Here is a 21,287-nt window from a genome sequence, read left to right as displayed (position 1 = left end):
CTAAGCCGCACGGCAATGCCGACACAGCCCATTCGGAGTGAATGGGCTGTGTCAGCATTAGCGTGCGGTTTAGTAAACAGGGGGGATTAGTATCTAATAAATGGAAGCCATGAAAAAGTGCATTACAATAGTCCACGTCACTTAATAAAAGAGTAAAGGAGAATACAGATAGGGTGGGATTCTGTAAATGGTGCCCAAAGATAGTCACAAAAATGATGCGTATGGCAATCTCTATAGAAAACTAGCTTAAGTCATTTTCATGCCTAGCTATAGGTGTCTCCAAATCAAACCTCCTGATACTGAGTGAGAGATCAAATGGAACGTCTTGGATCTCTACCCTGAAGAAGAAGTTAAAACTTGGCCATGTCGGCAGAGGTTCCAGTTTTTTTCTAAGCTAAGTGGCTTTTGAGTTTTTGATAAGAGACTGAAGTATATTTATATAAAACATTAAAAATTGGGATCAATAAGGATTACGCAGTACTGCATAAGAAGTTGTTGAAATGCATTATCTGTGCTGTGATATCTAAAGATCCCTGTATAATCTTTAAGAATGTTTATAAGCAACAGTGACGTGTTTTACTTATGGTGATGTTACTAGGATTATTTCTTTAATTTAACTATAGGTGTGAGCATTTATGCCTGCCAAAGGCTGTGTGAATTGTCGTGCCTAACTAGTCTTGGTTAGGCATGAAAAAATAAGTATTCTGTTACTCCATGCCTAAACCCTAGGAACGTCCTTGACCCGCCCATGTCCCTCTGTTGGCCACACCCCATTTGGAGTTACATGCAAGATAAATTGGGTGAGCAGGTTATAGAATAAGCGTGGGTTGCAGACCCACACATAGCCAGTAATTGGTGCCAATTAGCGCTTGTTAAGGCCAACAATTATCATCACCAATTTAGCCAATTACTAGATCCACACCCTAAATTGTGTACCAAATACTGGACGACCTATACAAAATTTCAGATGGAGTAGATTATTTTCAATTTGAAGAAACATTTTTGGATTATTATAGATATGTGCAAGTGGTAGAAGAGTTTATCATCTTTTATGACACCCAAAATCTTCATGGAACTCACAATGATGATATAAGATTCTGCTATTGATAATGGCGTTGAAAAATATATGTTTTTTTGACATGAAAAGCTAAGGGCTTTCGAATTTTCAGGATTAAGTGTAAGTGTGTGAGTACAGAACCAGGACGCTACAGTAGTAGGGTTATCATTGATGTATGTGACATTCTGTGAACTAGTAGAATCTAGGGGCAGTTAATAATTTGAATCAGGACAGAACAGCTAGGTCAGAAAATAATGCACTTTTCTGTTCACAGATCCCAGCTGAAATGCACAGAACGCTGTAGAATTCAGCATATTTATACAAACACTGTATGTATAACAGAAAAACTGCATGGTACAGAGGTCAATATCATCAGAGCTGACCTCAACCTTTTAATTATGTTTTCTTTGGCAATTTTGTCCAATTAAGGCCAGGGATTTATCTATTTAAAAAGCTGAATGCCATTTCAGTGTCACTTGGCAGTTCAACTCTAAATTTGAGGATGCAGTTGGAATGATATTTAAAAAAATATCTGAACCAACAGGCTGCGTCCTTCTGAAGCTCTTTAAACAAAATGCTTCAATTGAGTTCCAATTTTTTTTGTTGCAGTTGATGCACACTTCAGTGCACTGAGACCTGAAAACTCAATCTGGCTAGTTTTCCCTTATCGTTATGATTTGTGGCCACAACAGGCACAAACATGCTCAGTGAGGCACTCAAAAAGTGAGAACAGAAGCTAATTTGTTTCATTGCTCCTATCCCTTTGTGGACACCGAGAATGATTCACTTGAAAGACTGGTGTTTTATAAAATAAAATATGACTTTATTATGCTATGAAGGAAAATCCAAACTGAGGCACTTGAATGTCTGCAATAAAAAGGGCTAATTTTCCACAAAAATACTGTAAAACAACTGTAAATCTTTTCACGCATTGAGTATCACGTCAACTTAAGCCTCAGCATTGCTGAAAATGTATATGACTAAGGTAAATTATCAATTGATGTAAAAATAAAAAAATATTTCAAATGCTATGGTGGGGGCCTTTTACTAAACAGCGTTAAAAAGTGGCCTTTGCATGGCCTTATGTGGGTGCAAGGCCATTTTTACCACTGGGGTAAAATGGCCGATTTTCAGCATTTTTGAATAATGGCCACACATGCCCACTCTGTCACTGACACGCCCTCTGCGTCAAAAACATCAATTTTATTTTTTAGTGCGTGGGTAGTGCGCTCACTTAGCAAAATTACCATGGGATGTCTCGGCGTACCACATGACGTGCCATTTTTTGCTGCAGTTTGCACATTTTAGTGCTTACAACAGCTTTGTAAAAGGGCCTTTATTTATCTATATGCATAAAAATATTCTTCTGCAGGATGCCCTATGTTGTGGACATAATGCTGTCATCCAAGAGACTCAATATAATGTAGACTTGCACTGAGAAAGACAGAAACAGATATCATCACCCCCCCCCCCCCTCTACATAGGGGGTATTACTCTGTGATTTAGGGTTCTTAAGTGTTGTGATTAAATGACTCGCCTTCATGCCCTGCCATGTGGAAGGTCCAGGACTGCATTTAAGTGTAGGCACCCATGGAAAGAGGGAGGGGTGGTGCTTCTTCATTCCCTCTCCCTTCACGAAACATCCCATCCAGATCCTCCACTGTCTCAGGCAGCCGTTCTCATCTTTGCTGAATGTTCTACACAGTGCTTGAACCTGAGCCACAGAATTCAACACAGGGCCTATTAGCTCTCTGGCACTGACAGTTCTTATGGCATCCCACTCCTTCTGCAACTTTGAGTAGTGCTACCATGGAAATCTGTAAAAGTGGAGTGGGTGGGTACATAGGACCTGTCAGCACTGGGGAGCTGTCCCGTCCCTGGTGATGCATAAAGGTGGTGAGTCCTAGTGCTGAACTTACCAAGGGTCGGCGGTCATCCAACCTGCAGGAACTTCACCTGGACCAGTCACAGTTCTCCAAGGGTTGAGCCCTCAAGTTTGTGTGACCAGAAGGACTTGAGGTGAGGCTGAGGAGACTGACCAGAGCGAGGAGTCAGGTTCCAAATCAGCGTAAGTCGCCGCGACAGCGGTAAGGTCCGGTCCGGGTCTAAGCAGGCTGGAAGCAGGTAAAGGCTGGGTTCGGTCTGGGTCAAGGTAGGAAGCAGGCAAGCAAGGTCAAGGGTCCGGTGCTGGTCTTAGGCAGGCAGCAGACAGAGGAGGTCAGTTCTGGTCTGGGTCTTATGGAGGCAGCAGTCAGAGGAGGTCGGGTCCAGTCCAGGTCTTAGGCAGGTGGCAGGTAGAAGCAGTTGGAGGTCCAGTCGAGGCTTTAGGCAGGTAGACAGGCAGGGCAAGAGCAGATATGTCACAGCTTTGAAGCAGCAAAGACTCATAGCTGAAGCCCCAAAGGGCGAGAGAGCACCCCGGAAAAAGAAGTGGGTGTGTCTGACATCAGCACTCCACCTAGCTGATGTCCATTGGCCCTAGAGCGCCTTGCTGCTGGTTCCTGTGCTTCCTGCTCTGCTCGCTGCAGTCTGTTGTTCCAGAATGCTGCGTCACTGCCCGGAAATGTGTCCTTCATGACATGAGAAGGCGTGCTCTAGTGAGTGACAGTGAAAGTACTTCCCCGCAATGACCTTTCTCCTTCCAAGTCCGGGTTTTGCGGGATGCTGGGAGTGGAAGTTGCAAATCAATGTAGAGGCATGGTCTGGTGTGGCCGGCTCCCAGGAGTTATCGTCTGGGCCATATCCCTTCCAAGAAAGATAGTATAGGCATCCTGCTCAATGCTTTGAATCCAAGATCTCCTCAACTTAGTATTCCAGATCTGGATCAAGAGCGGGGGACATGGTTTTGATCTGTTCTGGGTGTCACTTGGAACCCATATAGGGTTTGAGAAGGGATACATGGAATGTATTACACATTTATATAGCAGCAGGTAGAAGGAGACGGTATGTAGTGGTTCCCAGTCAATCCTGAACTCAGAAAGGAGTGGCCAGGGATGGGATGGGATGGGATGGGCAATGGGATACATAGATGGTGGTCATAGAGAGCATAGAATGGTGACATCTGGGAAGAATAATGGATATTGTTATTGTATGCAAATTCAACCCATGGAATATATGGATGATGGCCATAGAGAGCATAGAATGATGACATCTGGGAAGAATCATGGGAATTGTTATTGTATGCAAATTCAACCCATGGCAACAATACCGACCAGTTATCCTGCCAGGCGTTGACATACATTCGGAGAAAGATCTTTAGGTTCTGATTAACATGTTCCATTTATCTGTTTGTTTGTGGATGATAGGCTGAGAATTGTAATCGGACTCCTGAGGTGCACAGCCGTTGCTAGAAGTGGGACGTGAACTGGAATCCCCGATCACTAAGGATCCGGGAAGGGAGATTTTGAAGTTAGAAGATGTGCTGAAAGAATGCATGCGCCAGGTCGGCTGCAGATGGAAGATGAAGACTGGGCATGGGAACAAAGTGAGCAATCTTTGTAAACCAATCTACCATGACCCAGATCACTGTATATCCACTGGATAAAGGAATGTCAGTGATGAAGTCCATAGCTATCTCTTGCCAGGGCTCTTTAGGAATGGCCAGGGGTTGTAGCAGACCCCACGGATGAGCGTGCAAGACCTTAAGTTGGGCACACTTAGAACAGGAGTGAATGAAGTATTGTACATCTTGAGCCACCTGGGGCCACCAGTAGTGATGGGAGATCAGACACACAGTTTTTTGGATACCAGGATGTTCAGTTAGCAGAGAGGAACGAGCCCAGTATAGGACCTTTCAACGTTTTTGGGTGGGCACAAGTGCCTTTCCAGGAGGTGGAATAAGATTAGTAGCGGCCAAGATCTTTGTGGGATCCAAAAAGAACTGGGGTTCATCTGGTAGTTCCATCAGTTCAAAGGACCTAGACAAGGCGTCAGCCCGGAGATTCTTTTCTGCTGGCCGGAATACCAGATGAAAGTGAAATCATATGAAGAACAGTGACCACATACGAAGAACAGTGACCACTTGACTTATTGGAGGTTTAGACGTTTAGCCTCTTAGAGATAGATGATATTTTTATGGTCAGTGATGACCGTGAACGGCTGAAGGGCCCCTTCCAGGAGATGTTGCTATTATTCTAATGCTAATTTTAGGGCAAGGAGTTCATGATCCCCAATCGTGTAATTGTGTTCAGTGGGTGTGAATTTTTGGAGTAGAAAAACAGGGGTACAATTGCCCTTCCGAAGAAGCTTTTGAGAGGACTGTTCCAGCCCCCACAGAGGAAGAATCCACTTCAAGGACGAAGGGTCAGGTAGGATCATGCCACTGTAAAATTGGCCCTTTTCAATCGTTGAAAGGCATCACAAGCCTCTTGTGGTCGAACTTTGTTGTCAGACCCCTTTTTGGTGAGGGTGGTGAGAGGCACTGCAAGCACTGAATAATGATCGCCTGTAGTAGTAAGTGAAGCCAAAGAAATGCTGTAAGGGTCACAATCCGGAAGGTTGAGGCTAATTCTTAATGGCACAAAGTTTCTCAGGATCCATTTCTAAATACCACTGCATATTTTTCAAGTTTTACATATAGGCTGCTGTTCCTCAACCATTGAAGGATGGTTCTGACATGTTTTTGATGTTCAGACTCGGAAATGGAGTAAATGAGGTTGTTACAAGTAGACAATGACCGTAGAGTATAACAGGTCCTGGAAGATGTCATTTACAAACTTGGAGTGTTACATAGTCCAAAGGGCATCACTAGATATTCAAAGTGTCCATCATGGGTATTGAATGCCATTTTCCACTCATCTCCCTTTTTGATTAGGACCAAGTTGTAGGCTCCTCGGAAGTCCAACTTAGTGAAGATGGAGGCTCCTTGGAGCCAGTCAATAAGTGCGGGAATGAGTGGCAGCAGAAAATAGGTCTTTATAGTAATGTTATTCAGACCCCTGTAGTCTATACAAGGATGCAATCCTCCGTCTTTTTTGCTAACAAAGAAGAAGCCAGCCCATGCTGGTGAGGTGGAGGGTTGAATGAAGCCCTTATGGAGATTTTCTTCAGTGTACTCACTCATAGCCTGGGTCTTGGGTGGGACAGGATATAAACCTGCCCTTGAGCCTCAGAAAGGCAACAGATCAATGGCACAGTCACAAGCTCTGTGGGGCAGTAGAATTTCTGCCTGATTTTTGCTGAAGACGTCAGGAAAGTCATGGTATGCCTCTGGAAGACCAGGAAGGCCTGGGTCTGGAGTGATAGGCAAACTCGGAGTAGTAGCTCCTTTTGCACGGACCTGCATCAGACATGATGGGAAGCAATTTGTACCCCTGGTGATGAAATCATTGGTACACCAATCTATCAATGGGGAGTGACATCATAATCAGGGAATGCCAAGGACCACAGGCTTTATAGAGTGGGGTAGAACATGGAATTGCAGGACTTCCTAATGTAAGACCCCTACTTGTAGGGAGAGGGGTGTCGAGACCAAGTTAATAAGCCTAGGCAATGGGTCCCCGTGAATGGATGAGACACGCAATTGTTTAGTCAATTCCTGGCTGCCCCTGATTCAAGGAGAGCCAGAACCTCTGCCTTAGATATATTTATTTATTTGTTTGTTGCCTTTGTATCCCACATTTTCCCACCTATTTGCAGGCTCAATGTGGCTTACATGGTACCGAGATGGCGATCACCAATTCCGGTATGAGAAATACAGTGTGGCATTGCTTTAGATGTTATATAGATATGCCACTGGAGTTCCTTGGGAATGGTGCAAAGGGAAAGTGGGGAAAATGAAAGTAGGCCCAATGACATGTCCCCTATGGACACTAGGCTTGGTCATTTCCTGGCTTCTGAGGACATTTGCTGGCAAAGTGTCCTGATTCACCGCAATACAAACAAAGATTGTTACACCTTCGGTGTGTTTTCTCTTCTTGGAGAGTCAGTATCACCCCACAAGCATGGGTTCCCTCAGTTTATTCACTGGCTATAACTGAGGGCCCTGTGGGGATCAGAGGTCGCTGGAAGTATAGGTCAACGGGCAGAGGCCTACTCCTGTGCTTGTTCCTGAAAACGGACGTCAGTCCGAATACAGAGAACAATCAGTTCATCTAGTGTATTCGGAATTTCTCAACCAGCGAGCTCATCCTTAATTCTTTCCGCTACACCTTGCCAGAAAATAGCCACCAGAGCCTCGTGATTCCAAAGTAGCTCTGAGACTAGGGTACGAAACCGGACAGCATAGGTTCTGACAGAAAGAGAGCCTTGCTGTAACCAAAGAAGTTCACTGGCCACTGAGGATGGCTGTCCTGGTTTGTTGAAGACCAACTGCAATCGCCTCAGAAAAGCGTGTAGATCCGAGAGAATGGAATCTTGTTGCTCCCATATCGGCGAGGCCCACGCCAAGCCATGTCCAGACAGAAGGGATGTAAGTGACCTTGATTTTATCGGTTGCAGTTCAAAGTGCATAAGGCACTGATTCAAAACCCCCCGGCATGCCTGGGGTGTTTCGTCAAAATGTGGAAGGTCCAGAACTCAAAGTGCAGACGCTATAGGCACGGAAGCTGCTGGTGCGGGTGCTACTCTTGGCACGGAACGTATCTTGCAGGACTCCAAAGAGGTGCTGAAGCTGGATCTGTTGTTGTTGCAAGGCCTGAGCTAGATCTGGAGTAGATGGCTTGTCCAGCGAGCTCATGGCTTCAGCAATCTATCACATCCCTGGTGACGCAAAAATGCGGTGAGCTGTTGTGCTGACCTTCCAAGGATCAAGCGGTCGTCCAACCCACAGGAACTTCACATGGACCAGTCACGGTTCCCCAAAGGTTGAGTTCTCAGGTTCAGGTGACTTGCAGGAAATGAGGCGAGGCTGAGAAGGAGACTGACCAGGGCGAGGAACCATACATGATTAGAAGACGCACAGAAACATAGAATCATGATGGCAGATAAGGGCCAAATGACCTATCCAGTTTGTCTTTCCTCAATAACCACTAGCTCCTCCTTTTCCTAGGGATCCCAATGCCTGCCTCACGGTTTCTTAAATTCTGATACCATCTTCGTCTCCACAACCTAGCTAGCATGTCTTAGTAAATGAGGATTTATTATGTTGTATTTTGCTCTTTTCATTTTCATAAAAATGCAATATGGAAGAACAAAATAAAATGAGAAAAGTGATTTGGGGAAGAAGGGTCAATCACAGGATACTACTTTCTCACTAGCAAATTGAAATGCAATGACAAATTCAAAACATTCTTTGTGCTGTGGATTCATAAAGATCATATTTATTTAGAAAAGAGGGTACCTACACAAGGCCAGATACACTGAAGCAATTATTGCACACTTGTGGCTCTGAACTAGCTCAAGCAGTGTTTCAAGCGTAAGGTTTATTTAGGATTTGATAAACCACTCATTAGAAGTCTTAGTGGTTTACATAAGAAATTACATAAATCTAGATAAGAGGGTGAGTGTGAAAATCTCCCAAATCTCTTCAGTTGTATTCAAATCCTTTAAAGCTGTGTGGAAATTAAAACGCATTAGGTCCTATTTACGAACCTCGACCCTCAGACTCCTGATTCAATCCCTAGTGTTAACACAGCTAGACTACTGTATAATTATGGTACAGCCAGAGACCCCCCACTGGAATGGTGGCGGGCCCAGTCATAGAGCTCAGGCTATTACAGACCTTGGTTGAGTCAGAAATCTGATGGCTGACATAACTGGGAACTTACTGGAAAAGTATGGCCTAGTTGTTAGCACAGATAGAGGCCTGATGGTAAAGCCAAGTGTAGTTGTCTGGCTTAGGAAAAGGCCTGAATGACTTAAATTTAAAAGTTAGGTCAAGGAAAAAAATGAAACAAAATGGAAGATTAGAAAATTAAAATGGAAACTATCAATTACAAAGTGGACTTTTCTCTAATATAAGTTAGAAAAACAAGTTGAGAAATGAGTGATTCATGCCAGGTGCAAAGAAAATAGGGAATTAGCTGTCCAAGAGGGGAGGGAGACTTTCCTGTGAGCAGGATTGTGGTCAGCCAGTTTGGAATTTACATTAGAGTCAATGGAATGCATTGGTTTTCTATGTACTCGAAATTGTATATAAGAGAGGGCAAAAACTGAGCATTTTAGAAGACCTTCTGACTTGCTACACGAAGTGCCGTCCGGCCGTCCACCTATCTGCTTGTATTCCTGATCCTACTGTGTTATTGTGGTAAGATGTAATAAAGGTTATTACCCTTGCTATCTGTCTTCTCTCCTTCTTAACTAATGACTAGCAGGATGCTTAACCTCCTGAGCCTAAATTAGTTATGGGTAGGACCCTTACACATCTACTGATATTCACGGATATCAGGAGTCAGATGAAAGAGGTCATGTTAGAGGAATATATTTTAAGCCTTCTGGGAGACTCCCCTCGTCCATTTGGACACATGTCCATTGTGGGAGAGGGGCAATTCTTCCCGGGATAGAAAGGAAGAATTAAAACACTACTAAGAAACGTCAAACTGTTCAAAGCACAGCAGCCCACCTCATCAATAACGTAAAATGCTATAGTAGTGCTACTCCCTTACTAATCAGACTTCACTGGTTACCTATAAAAGCTAGATCAAGATCTGTGCTTTTATTCACCGAATAATCTACGGGATGGTCCTTAACTACATGCAGGAACTTACAGAACTTCCTCTGCACAATGAATTCCTTGATTCCAGAGACTATCTTACATTACACTTTCCCAGCTGTAGAAAGATTGTTTACAAATCTGTTCTTTCAACTGGCTTTTCACATCTGGGCACAAAATGGTGGAATCTACTACCCCCAAAAATTAAACATCAATTAAATATCTACAGTTCTGAAAATATTTGAAATCACATCTCTTTAATTAATTCTTATCAATAGAACAATAATTCTCTGCTTTAACTTCCTTTATATCAGTTATGAGATGTTTACCCCAAATTTAACTGTGTTTTACTTACCTGAACACATTATGTTATCAATTTACCGTACTCTTACAATTCATGCTTCAACTCAGACTATACGTTATCCAGGATAATAATCCTTTAATGTACTGTTTCATTGTTATTCTCTCATCTCTTACTGTAATAATAATTTATGTACTCTATATTTCTCTTATACTTCTTCTTCACCTTTTAATGTTTTTTATCGACTAATTATTGTGAGCCACACTGAACTCAAGACTCCTTGGGATAATGTGGGATATAAATGTCATAAAAAAATAAAAAAAAATAAATAATAAATAATAAATAAATAAACGACATTACAATTTAGAGAAAGAGTAAAGAAAATAAGTAAAGTAAGAAAAAGGTGTATATAACTAATTCAGCAGCTCATGTAAAAAATTACACCTGTTCCAAAGGAGGTTTAGGTTTGTACATGTACTCTATGTGTGGACGTGCACATTTTATAAAATATATGCACAAGCAAGAACAAAAAAGAAGGGGTAGAATGTAGCTCCAAAGCAAGTGGTTTATTGGCTAAAAATGATTTGACGCAGAACTGCATTTTGGTGCCACATGCACCTGCCAATTGTACAGTTAGTCAAAGCTGGTAAATGCGTTTCCCTGAGCAGTTTGCACCTTCACGCTCTTTGGCGTTTTGGTTTAACAGTACTTTTGATGCTGTATTAGTGAATGTACTCTTTGCCATATTTACCAACTTTGGCTGTCTGTACAATAGACTCCTGAGGCAGGCACATGTGGCAATGAAACGAAGTTTTGCATCGAGTCATTTTTAGTCAATAAACCACTTTCTTTAGAACTACATTGGTCTACCCCCTTATTTTTGGTTCATGTTTATAAAATATATGCATACAGTGCAATATCACCACTGCTTTAGCCAAACTAAGGGCCCTTTTACTAAAGCGTGATACGTAAGTGTAAAGCCTGAGTGGTAAATACAGGGGGCGTGTCCAGAATCTGCCTTGCAATTAGGAGGTAATTCTAAAAAGCTTGCTGAAATGTAGGTGCTAGGATGCTGTGCACTAAGGACTAAATTCTGTAAATGGCATCTAAAAAAAACTATGCTTAGCACTATTCTATAAACAGCGCTTAAAGTTAGGTGCTGTTTACAGAATAACGCTTAACACCGGCAACTGCAACTACAATTAGGCATGACCACTTACACAAACGAAACCTTGGTGTAAATCTCCGTGCCTAAATTAGGCACAGATCCCTGTTATTCTATAACATGCATAAACTGTGGGAATGCCCATGCCCCTCCCATGGCCACGCCCCCTTTTGGGGCTCACGCATAAAATTTACACACACATTTTAATTAAATCCAATTAGCACCAATAATTGCTTGTTAAGCCAATTATCAGCGCTAATTGGCTTATTATTTAATTAAATTGGGTGTGTACCAAAATTTGCGCACATAAACTTTAGTAATTTTTATAGAATTTGTGGATAAGTGCAAATTCTATTACTGGCAATTAAATACATAATTGTGTATGTGTTCAGCTTCATGTTTTCTATTTAGTGTCCTGCATCAGGTCCAAGGGACAAATCAATACTTCTGCAAACATAGCACTAAAAGGTTATTTATAGAAGAGATCCTCTCAAAATGAACCCTTTTTGTTTCCCACATTGCTCCACCAATTGTTAAACGATCTGTTTATACCTTACTTGGCATTTACCTGAACACCTTCTTAATGCTATATTTTATATAAGCGAGAGGTGCTCAGTGAATACAACTTTACTTGGGAATTAATGTATAGCTTTTATTTGTCTCAAATTAATAGGTACACAAATTAATTAACAATTTAATTAAAAGTTTGATTAAAGAAATATGTAGAAACTTACAATCTCTGTGTTTCAATAAGATGTTATGTTTAATGTTTTCACACAGTGTCAATACCACATATTTACTCTAGCTTACCCCATTTGCTTTAGACTGCTATCTGCTGTCAGGCAAGTACTGTTCCAAGAAGAGTCTGATTTAAAAACAGAATTTCACTGTAGCAGCATTTCTGATGTTAGCTCAATCTAAACAGGAATTTCTCACCTTTGTCCAGGGAGAGATCCTTGCTCCCCCCCCCCCCCCCAACCAATTTGGTGAGACATTTTTCTCCACTTTGGCTAATATCCAGAAAATCCCATGTTATACAGAATTTCTCCATAGCCATTGATGGTATGTCCTGTCATTGGCTGTTGATAGGCTAACATGGAAGTAATGGAGCTTGGCATTTTATAATTAGTCCAACTTAATGAGGGCTATGTCATGGGGATTGGTCCTATGATGCAAAGGCCTTGTCAGCTTAAGCATACACAACCCATTCTCTGACAGGCCCATCAAAGCGGACTCTCCGCAGACCTACCCTCTGACCATCTTCTTGGGCAGGCATAATTGTCCAAGATCATCGTGACCCTACTGACCTTGCACCATGGTTCTTCTGTCCCATGATCTCACCTTGAGTAAACAGTCCAGTTCCATGTTGCAATACTCTTTGGTATACCAGCCTGGATCAATAATGCTGACAGCTGAATTCTCCTAAAAATACAGTTCAGGCATGGTCTGGACACTTAGGAAGAAAATATCTAATTTAACCTAACTTCCCTGAAGTCTATAGGCCTAAAGCCACCCCAAAACTGACATAAGATAGTGACTAAGTGCAGATACACGCATAAGCACAAATTAGAGTCAATTAGCACCAATTATCAGTGATTATTGGTTGTGCCAATTAGCGACTAATCTGCCAGTCAATTTACGTATATAACTGGCACAATTCTATAACCTGTGCATGCAATTTTGCACACTAAGTGCAAAAATGTGTGCATAAACATGCAGAATGAGGGGGTGTGAGGGAGTGGAAGAGTAGCCTAATGGTTAGTACAGCGTGCTATGATCCTGGTGACCTGGGTTTAATTCCTACTGCAGCTCCTTGTGACCTTGGACATCACTTATTCCTCCACTGCCCCAGGTCCAAAATTTAGATTGTGAGCCCTTTGGCTTTACTTGTTCAATCTTTGGGGATTAGTTTTTATTCTTATGAAGAAGACCTTCTTTTAGTGTATTACTTAGATTTGAATTCAGTTGACTTACAGCCACTTTAGACTTGCTTAGAACTTGTGACAGGCTGACTAAGAGACCATCGTTCAGTTTTGAACCTTGAGAAAACAGTAGCCTGTTGGGTTGCTGGGTCACTTTCTCCACCAAATATTACTCCTTTCTGGTTAGACAGGCACATTGTTCCTGTTTCTTCTTTCCGTTATCTTGGAGTGATTTTGGATTCTGCTTTGTCTTTTGGTCCTCAGATATCTCCGGTTGTTATAATAGGTTTCTTTTTTCTACGTAAATTGAGGTCAGTTCATAGTTTATTGGATTTTGATGCACTCTGTTCCTTGTTCTATACTTTTCTTCATTCCAGGTATGATTATTGCAATATTATCTATGCAAAGATTACTAAACATAATCTTAAATGATTATAGACTTTACAAAACACTGCAGCTCATAAACTCTGCCGAGCATCTTATTTTGATCATGTTTCACCTCTTCTTCAACAGTTTCATTGGTTACCTATTGATTTCAGGATTAAATTTAAAATTCTAACCTTGACTCATAAGGTCCTTCACAATGGTTGTCCTGCTTACCTTGCTTCCATTGTGATTCCTTATACACCCTCTTGTACCTTACGTTCACTAAAAGACAATAGGTTAGTTGTCCTACATCCCTCTAAAGCTAGATGGAAATCCACTACATCTAGCACATTTTATTTTATTTCTTCAGCATTATGGAATTCATTACCGTAATATCTTTGGCTTGAAACTTCTTACACATCCCTTTGTGCTTCATTAAAAACGTACTTTTTCAGCAGGCTTTTACTGTGTAGGCCAGGGTCAGTTCTACAGTGGGAAACTAGGGGTGGTTGGATGAAAATTGTGTGTGTTATTGAATTTGTTTTCTGTTATGAATCATCTTGTTTTTATTTGTATGTCTATGACTATTTCTCTTGTATGACTGAAATAGTGTTTGAATGGTAAAGGTAGTTAATCCTTTCCTATCCATAAATGGCATTCTTTTCAGGTTTTCTGTTTTTATTTTTATTATAAACTACTTTAACTTGCTTGCAATACACGATAAATGATAAACTTGGCATAGCTGCCCATGACAAAATTTAGTTGCTCAGACCGATGCTCGGTGTATTCTATATACTGCGTGGAAATTTAGGATTATTCATCTAAATTAATGCATACTTTATACAATATGCTTAGGCAAATTTCATTTTGGCGCCAAATTTTTAGGCACGATATATAGAATCTAGTCCTTTATGTGGATAAAACAGAGCTTATGCCTATATAAAATTAAACCCACTGTGGGTAGAAAATAGGTTCCAAAGTTTGATGCCAGTTGAGAAATTCTATTGCAACTTTACAGCACAAATTCTATCGACAAATTTATCTGCTTGATTCATTTTGTACTAAAAAACAAACAAACAAAAGATGACCTCCCTTCAGAGAGGCTGTTACTAATGAGAAGAAGCACATGGTCCTATGTGAACTCATAACATAAAATAAAGCATTCTGCTGTTAAAAAATAAATGTAATACAAAGGTTATCATAAGAGTATCTATCATAAAGCAAAAGAAAACAATTGATAGGAGAAATATGTATAGACATAAAAATAATTGTATCAATAAAAAGTATAAGGAAGAAATTACACAGAAAAATAAACTTACCATAATCCCTGTTAATAAACAGACTCCTTTTCCACAGTATGTATTGGGCACCATGTCACCATATCCAATAGATAGAAAAGTTATTGAAATTAACCACATTGCTCCGAGAAAGTTGCTTGTAACATCCTGTTGATCATGGTACCTACAAGAAGCAAACATAAAATATTCATTTATAAAAAAAAAAGTATGAGCATATTTTCACTTTGAAAATGATCCCAGCCAAAGTACTTGGACACATTTGCACCTGCTAACTTGTGCACATACTTTTCTTGAGTTAAAATATGTGGCTATTTTTGAAAATTCAAAGTATGCATGTGCTTTCAACCCAGCTACAGGAACATTTACCTTGCATGTGAAGTGGAAAACTTTAAAAGAAATTATTTGAGTGGGTAAAACATTGTTTCATCTGTAGAAAAGAGATATAAAGTTACCCTTCTTAGAAATTAGTGTATTCATATCTGGTCAATTTTTCACATTCTGGTGTTTAAAAAATATATAATTCAAAATGCATTAAAACAGGAGTTTGTTTTCATTCATCTACACAACATATTTTACAATTTCAAAGTCAAAGAACATTTGTAGAAATACTCAAAAGTAATTAAGAATAAGCAACGAACAACTCTTGTTGAATAAGTCTTTGAATCCATTGTTATAGCAAAACCAAGGGCCCCATTTACTAAGCTGTGCTGTAGGCATGCTAGCGTTTTTAGCATGTGCTAACGCTAGAGACAGCCATATATGCCTATCAGTGTCTAGCTAAAAACACTAGCACACCTTAGTAAACAGGGCCGCAAATAAGCTCTGTTTTCACAAAACTGCCTTAACAAAGATCATAATAAGTTAAGTGGAGCCAGCCTATGTTCAATCACAGTAGTTGAGCTGACTCAAATTCTCCTGGATGGATTAAGTGGGTTCTGTTCTATGAAGTAATGTGAAGAAAACATGCTAACCATGTAGTTGTTAAAAGACCTCCACGATAAAGTTATTCAATGGTAAGAACATAAGAGTAGCTATACTGGGTCTGACCAATGGTCCATCTAGCCCAGTATCCTGTTTTCCAAACAGTGGCCAAGACAGGTCACAAGTACCTGGCAGAAACCCAAATCGTGTGACACTCCATACTACAACTCCAAGGGCAAGCAGTTGCTTCCCATGTCTGTCTCAATAGCAGACTATGGACTTTTCATCCAGGAATTTGTCCAACCTTTTTAAAACCCAGATACACTAACCACTGTTACTACATCCTCTGGCTGTTTTAGATTCTTTAATTTTTCAATTTATATTTTGTATTTTTTTCTTTTCAATACTTTTTATTCTTTAATATTTTTAGGACTGCATTTCAATTAAAATTTGTAATCGCAATGAATAGTGCAATTAAAGGTATATTATTTATTTTTGTTTCCTACTGCTGTTCATTGTGACTCTGGGCCATGGAGGGTTAAGTGACTTCCCCAGAATCACAGGGAGATGCAGTAGAAAAAATAATAAATAAATAACATACTTTTAATTGCATGATTAATAGTAATTACAATTTTAAATGAAATGTAGTCCTAGGTTGCTTTAAAAGAAATGCAAAGGTCTCAGGCTGAGACTGGAAAAAATACAGACTTCTCAACAATTTTAAGAGCACTTTACAAACATGCCCCCTCATTCTGTAACTTAATTTTAAGTGTCAAGTGCACACATAAGTTATAAAATACAAGCACTTATGTGCACGACTGTTACAGATACATACGTTAAGTTCTAATCAGGTGCTAAGTTATATTCTATATCTTTAGCATGTGACTTGCTTAGAGGTCCTTTTACTAAGCTGCAGTAAAAAGTGGCCTGCTGTAGTGTAAGCATGTGTTTTTGGCTCGCAAAGGGCCAATTTTTACCGCAGCTGGGAAAAAAGGCTGTTTTCAATATGCGGGCAGTAAATGGCCCTTACCGTCACCCACTGATTGAGCAGTAAGGGCTCATACTCTACATGCACGGTACTCACGCAGCATGCACCAATGTGGCCATGCTGATGATTACTGCCAGGAATGCCTCCCCCCTCCCCCCTCCGATAGAAAATAGAAAAATATTTTCTACCGCAGGAAATAGCATGTGCCAACTTCGACATTACTGCCTATGCCACTTTGTAAAAGGGCCCCTTAGTGATTAAATGCAAGGGGGCATTCACAGGGGGAGGCGCATCAGTGTGTCCAACATTTACATGCATAAAACATAAAGAATACTATGTTCTATGTTAAAGTGCCACATTCCTGCATGCCCACTTAGGCCTGCTATTGACATTGCACATGTGTGTGTGCCTAAATGTAGGCGCACAGATACTGAATTACGCTAGCGTTCTATAACAAAATCTGGGTGTCAAGATGCCATTACAGAATTAGCGCTCAGTGCGCTGCATACACGTGTCAAATTTATAGCACCCAGTTATGGGGCAGAAAAAATTGGCACAGAAAAAAGTGTTGTTCTATAAGCCGCACTTAAAGTTAGGCAGGTTTACAGAATAGCGCTAATGCCTGAGACTAGCGCCTAACTTTAGGCATGGCCATTTGCACCAACTGAAATGTGTACAAATATACAAGCCTAAGGGCCCTGTTTACTAAGCCGTGCTGTAGGCGCACAAACTTTTCAGCGTGCACTAAAAATTAGTGCGTGCTAATGATAGAGACACCCATTGTATTTCTATAGGTGTCTCTAGCATTAGTGCACGCACTAAAAGGTTTGCATGCCTACTGAGCGGCTTAGTAAACAGGGCCCTAAATAGGGCATGTACCCCCCCCCCCCCCGCCGAATTCTATAACAATGCATGTAAATGTTAGGAACACCCCTGTTCCACCTGTGACCCTCCTGTTTCCGTCCCCTTTATATATTTGCATGTAAAATTTAGGCATGGATTCCGTGTCTAAATTTACACACATAACTTCCAATCAAATCTAATTTGTGCCAATAATTGCTTGTTAAAAAACCAATTGTTGGTGCTGATTACCTCATTATTCAATTAAATTGCATGCACAAATTGGGCATGTGCCCAAATTTCTGTGCGCAATTTTTGGCGACTTTTATAGAATTAGGGGGATGGTGTTTATGGGAGGGTGGCATGAAGGAAGCTACAATTTCAAGAAAACCATATGGTGTATCACATAGCATTTATGCAACGCTGGGAAAAGATTTTATGATCTGATCAAAGTAATGCTCAATGTGTAGTGTAGAATAAATACTGCACATCGTCAATCTAATTCCATCGCTGCAGTAAGCTATTGTGGTGGCAACATTATAGTATGATATTTTGCAGTTGTGGGACATGGAGGATTGCAAAGATCAAAGAAAAATGGATCTTGCAAAGAACAGGCATAACTTTGACCAGAGGAAATCTTTTTCCAGTGTGCTATAGATGTGGGACTGGGGAGAAGAGTCACCATTCAACAGAACAATGACACTAAGCAGAAAGCAAAGGAAACAATGAATTGTCTCTGCCAGAAGAAAGTGGATGCCCTTGAGTGGTCTAGTCAAAGTCCAAAACCTGAATCCAACTGAAAATCTGTGGTAAGACTTGAAGACTGCATTTCACAGATGATTCCTAGCCAATTTGAAAGAGCTGAAATTATTCTGCCAAGAACAGACAAAATTTTCAGCACTCCAATGTTCAAACTTGGTAGAAACGTATCCTAAACGACCCATGGTTGCTTTTTCTGACACAGAGACTTTCACAAAGTATAGAGTGTGAAGGCATATTCAATCAGGTTCTTATACTTAATTACTTTTAAAATGTTTTTATCATTGTTTTTCATGCTGACATTGTTGAGTATATTGCGTAGATTAGTGAAACAAATTCCTGCTTCAAATCACTTTGATCCTGAAAGGCAACATGCCAATGCAAGGACTGATTTGAAACTCTGCAGTCAGTTTGTAACGGTTCAAAAGGGAATTCCCTGCAGTACTTCCCTTTGAAAATCTACACATTTTATATACTTTTGTACATTTGAACTTTGCACCTGGATGAGAGAAGAAAGTTCTTTTGCTGTTTTGAAAATTAAAATCTCTGTGCATACTTTCATTACCCTAATTCAATAACAGAGAAGCACAGAAACATAGAAAATGGCTGATAAAAACCATATGGCTTATCCAGTCTCCCCATCCATACCAAATACTAAGCTCCGTGGGGGTCTTTTACAAAGTGTCAGTAAGCCCAAGCCAGGTTTACTGAACACTAAATCAGAACTACCGCCGGCCCAACATGGCCGCCGGCAGTAGTTCCGGCCCAAGCGCACGCCATTTCTGGGTTAAAATGCTGCATTTTGGACAAAATAGAAGGCAAAAATCAGAGAGGAAGCAATAAAAATTGCTGTTACAACAGAGGGAAGCAAAATGGACTTTTAAATTGTATATGTTAGAACCTGAAGGTTTAAACAGTAAGACTGATTGGCATGTATTCTATTAATTTATTCAAAATCACAAAGCAGGCATTAAGGAAGTCTAGAAATATTTAGGTATGTCGCTTTAAGATCAGATGTTTTGCGCAGCCTATTTAAAGGGAGAAGCCAGTGTGTGACACGAAGGCGCCATTTTGTTTGAAGTTTAACATCTGAAAGTAAGTGAACCAGAGTTAGAGAAAGATAGCTTAGTTAACCATGTGTCTTTGTAATCAACTGAGTTTTATTTTTTCAGACATCTATAAGCCAAATTAAACAGTACATGTTCCTGAAGAAGCCAACACGGGTGAAACAGTGGCCCCGTCAAACGTAAGTTAAGTGCTGTTGTTTCCTTATCTGGCGCTAATATATAGAGTCTGACTTGAACACAAGAAGTGAATACAAATGTTTTGCATTGAGTCACAGTGCTTTAAAATATTACACACACATATAAAAAAGCAAAAAGAAATAAGGAGTTTTTTCCCGATGATACAAACTCAACAACAGCATAAGCATTCTGCCATTGTAAACCTAGGATTTGTTTAAATCCAAAAGGTTGCTGAGAGATTTTCTCCTTTTTAAACACCACATGAGTTCGGACAGCTCATCGTTGACTAGTGTTTAAACGTGCTTGTATAGATTTACCTAATTACCACACTACTCATTACTGCACATTTTTGCATAGTGTTGGTAAAAAGAAACCCCCCAGAAATGGCCTGTGTGGTGGTAACCTAGCAGTAATCAGGCATTGCCGCACACTGCACGGTTTTCTGTTGGGTTACCGCAGAAGCCCTTATTGCCACTTCAAAGGGAGGTGGTAAGGGCTCCCCGCCACATAGCCACACGGTAAGAGTTCTCTTACCGAATGGCCATGTTTGTCTGGGGGCTTTTTACCCACTGTGGTAAAAAGGGCCCTGGCACGTGGGAAAAAGGACCCCTATATTTCCTTCCTCTCCCTAAGAGATACTCTATACTTTTCCCAAGCTTTCTTGAATTCAAATACAGTCCTCATCTCCATCATGTGGAGGGGTATTTTCGATGGTGGACATTTTGCATTAAACTTACCAAATCCGAATAGGAAATATATCCATTTTTGAAAAAAAGATTATGAGAAAAGTCTTCTGTGAAAGAATAACCATAAATCATGAGTCAACATTCAGCAGTATGACATCCAGTCCAAGCTAACTGAATAAGTAATCCATTAAATTTAACAGGATATTCAGTTGAATCATCCGGTTAAGTGAGATCACAGAATCTGTTATCATAAAGCTAAGCAACAGGAGTGGGAAGTAGGCCAATGACTCCAGAAACTGGGACAGGAGGGTAAAACAAGAAAACCTTTATTACAGACTCAACACAGATCCATGTTTCAGGCACAGGCCTGCCTCAGCAGTCTCTGTGAGATGAAGACAAAGGAATACGTCTGAGAGATTGTGGGGTCTTGAAAAAGACATGAAAGTTTACAATCTTAACAGCACGTAATTTTGTTCTAGCCAACGAAGCTCAGACGGAAACGCGGACATAATACTGCTCTTTCTGCAAAGTGTAAAGCTTCCTCTTGATCCTGATGTTGCAGCATAAAGCTAACAGCATAAAAGTTATCCAGTTAACTTTAGGGCAAACATTTACGTGACCCGACTTAAAATGAACCAGCAAATAGTGGCCCTATTGAGTTAACTTTTATAGATGCCCTGACACCTCCCAGCCCTCCTGAGATGTCTGGTCAAAAGTGATCCATTCAGCAGCTCCAAATTTTGAAAGAAAAGGATTTATATGGTTAACAAATGCCTGGACTATATTGTAATGCTATCTATGTGGGCTTGTCCAATGCCCTGCTCACACATTTTCTATCAGCCAGTTCCCACTTCTTGTTTTTGACTCTGTCTATTCCCTGGGACTTTTGTGTTCTTTCCACTTTTCGTGGTCTTTTTGCATTCGTATTTATTCATATGCAAAAAAATCTGACCATGTAATCCACCCCCCCACCCCCTTTGATCCAACACTACTGGTTCCTGTGCAATTTAGGGAGGTGGAACGGGAACGAGAGAAAAGTGCTGGCTGTAGCCACGTGCATATGTCAGTTCAGTTGAGAGTGTTGTTTGTTTTCAGTTAAGAAAAAGGGAAATATAGGGAGAGCTAATGTATTTGGTTAATGCTGCCAAGA

At 40.6% G+C, this 21,287-nt stretch overlaps 1 protein-coding gene across 2 annotated transcripts in view; it reads right to left on the bottom strand.

Moving 5' to 3' along the window:
* Nucleotides 1–21,287, bottom strand: part of KCNN2 (potassium calcium-activated channel subfamily N member 2) — a 306,088-nt gene that overhangs the window by 127,153 nt on the left and 157,648 nt on the right. For both annotated transcript variants that reach the window (XM_030192324.1, XM_030192323.1), the window contains exon 4: nt 14,721–14,862. In XM_030192324.1, coding sequence (XP_030048184.1) covers nt 14,721–14,862 — 142 coding nt within the window. The remainder of the gene's footprint in view (nt 1–14,720; nt 14,863–21,287) is intronic.

This window comes from Microcaecilia unicolor, chromosome 2, assembly GCF_901765095.1.
Source record: "Microcaecilia unicolor chromosome 2, aMicUni1.1, whole genome shotgun sequence".
Taxonomy (NCBI): Eukaryota; Metazoa; Chordata; class Amphibia; order Gymnophiona; family Siphonopidae; genus Microcaecilia; species Microcaecilia unicolor.
This window is presented reverse-complemented; position numbering and strand designations above follow the sequence as displayed.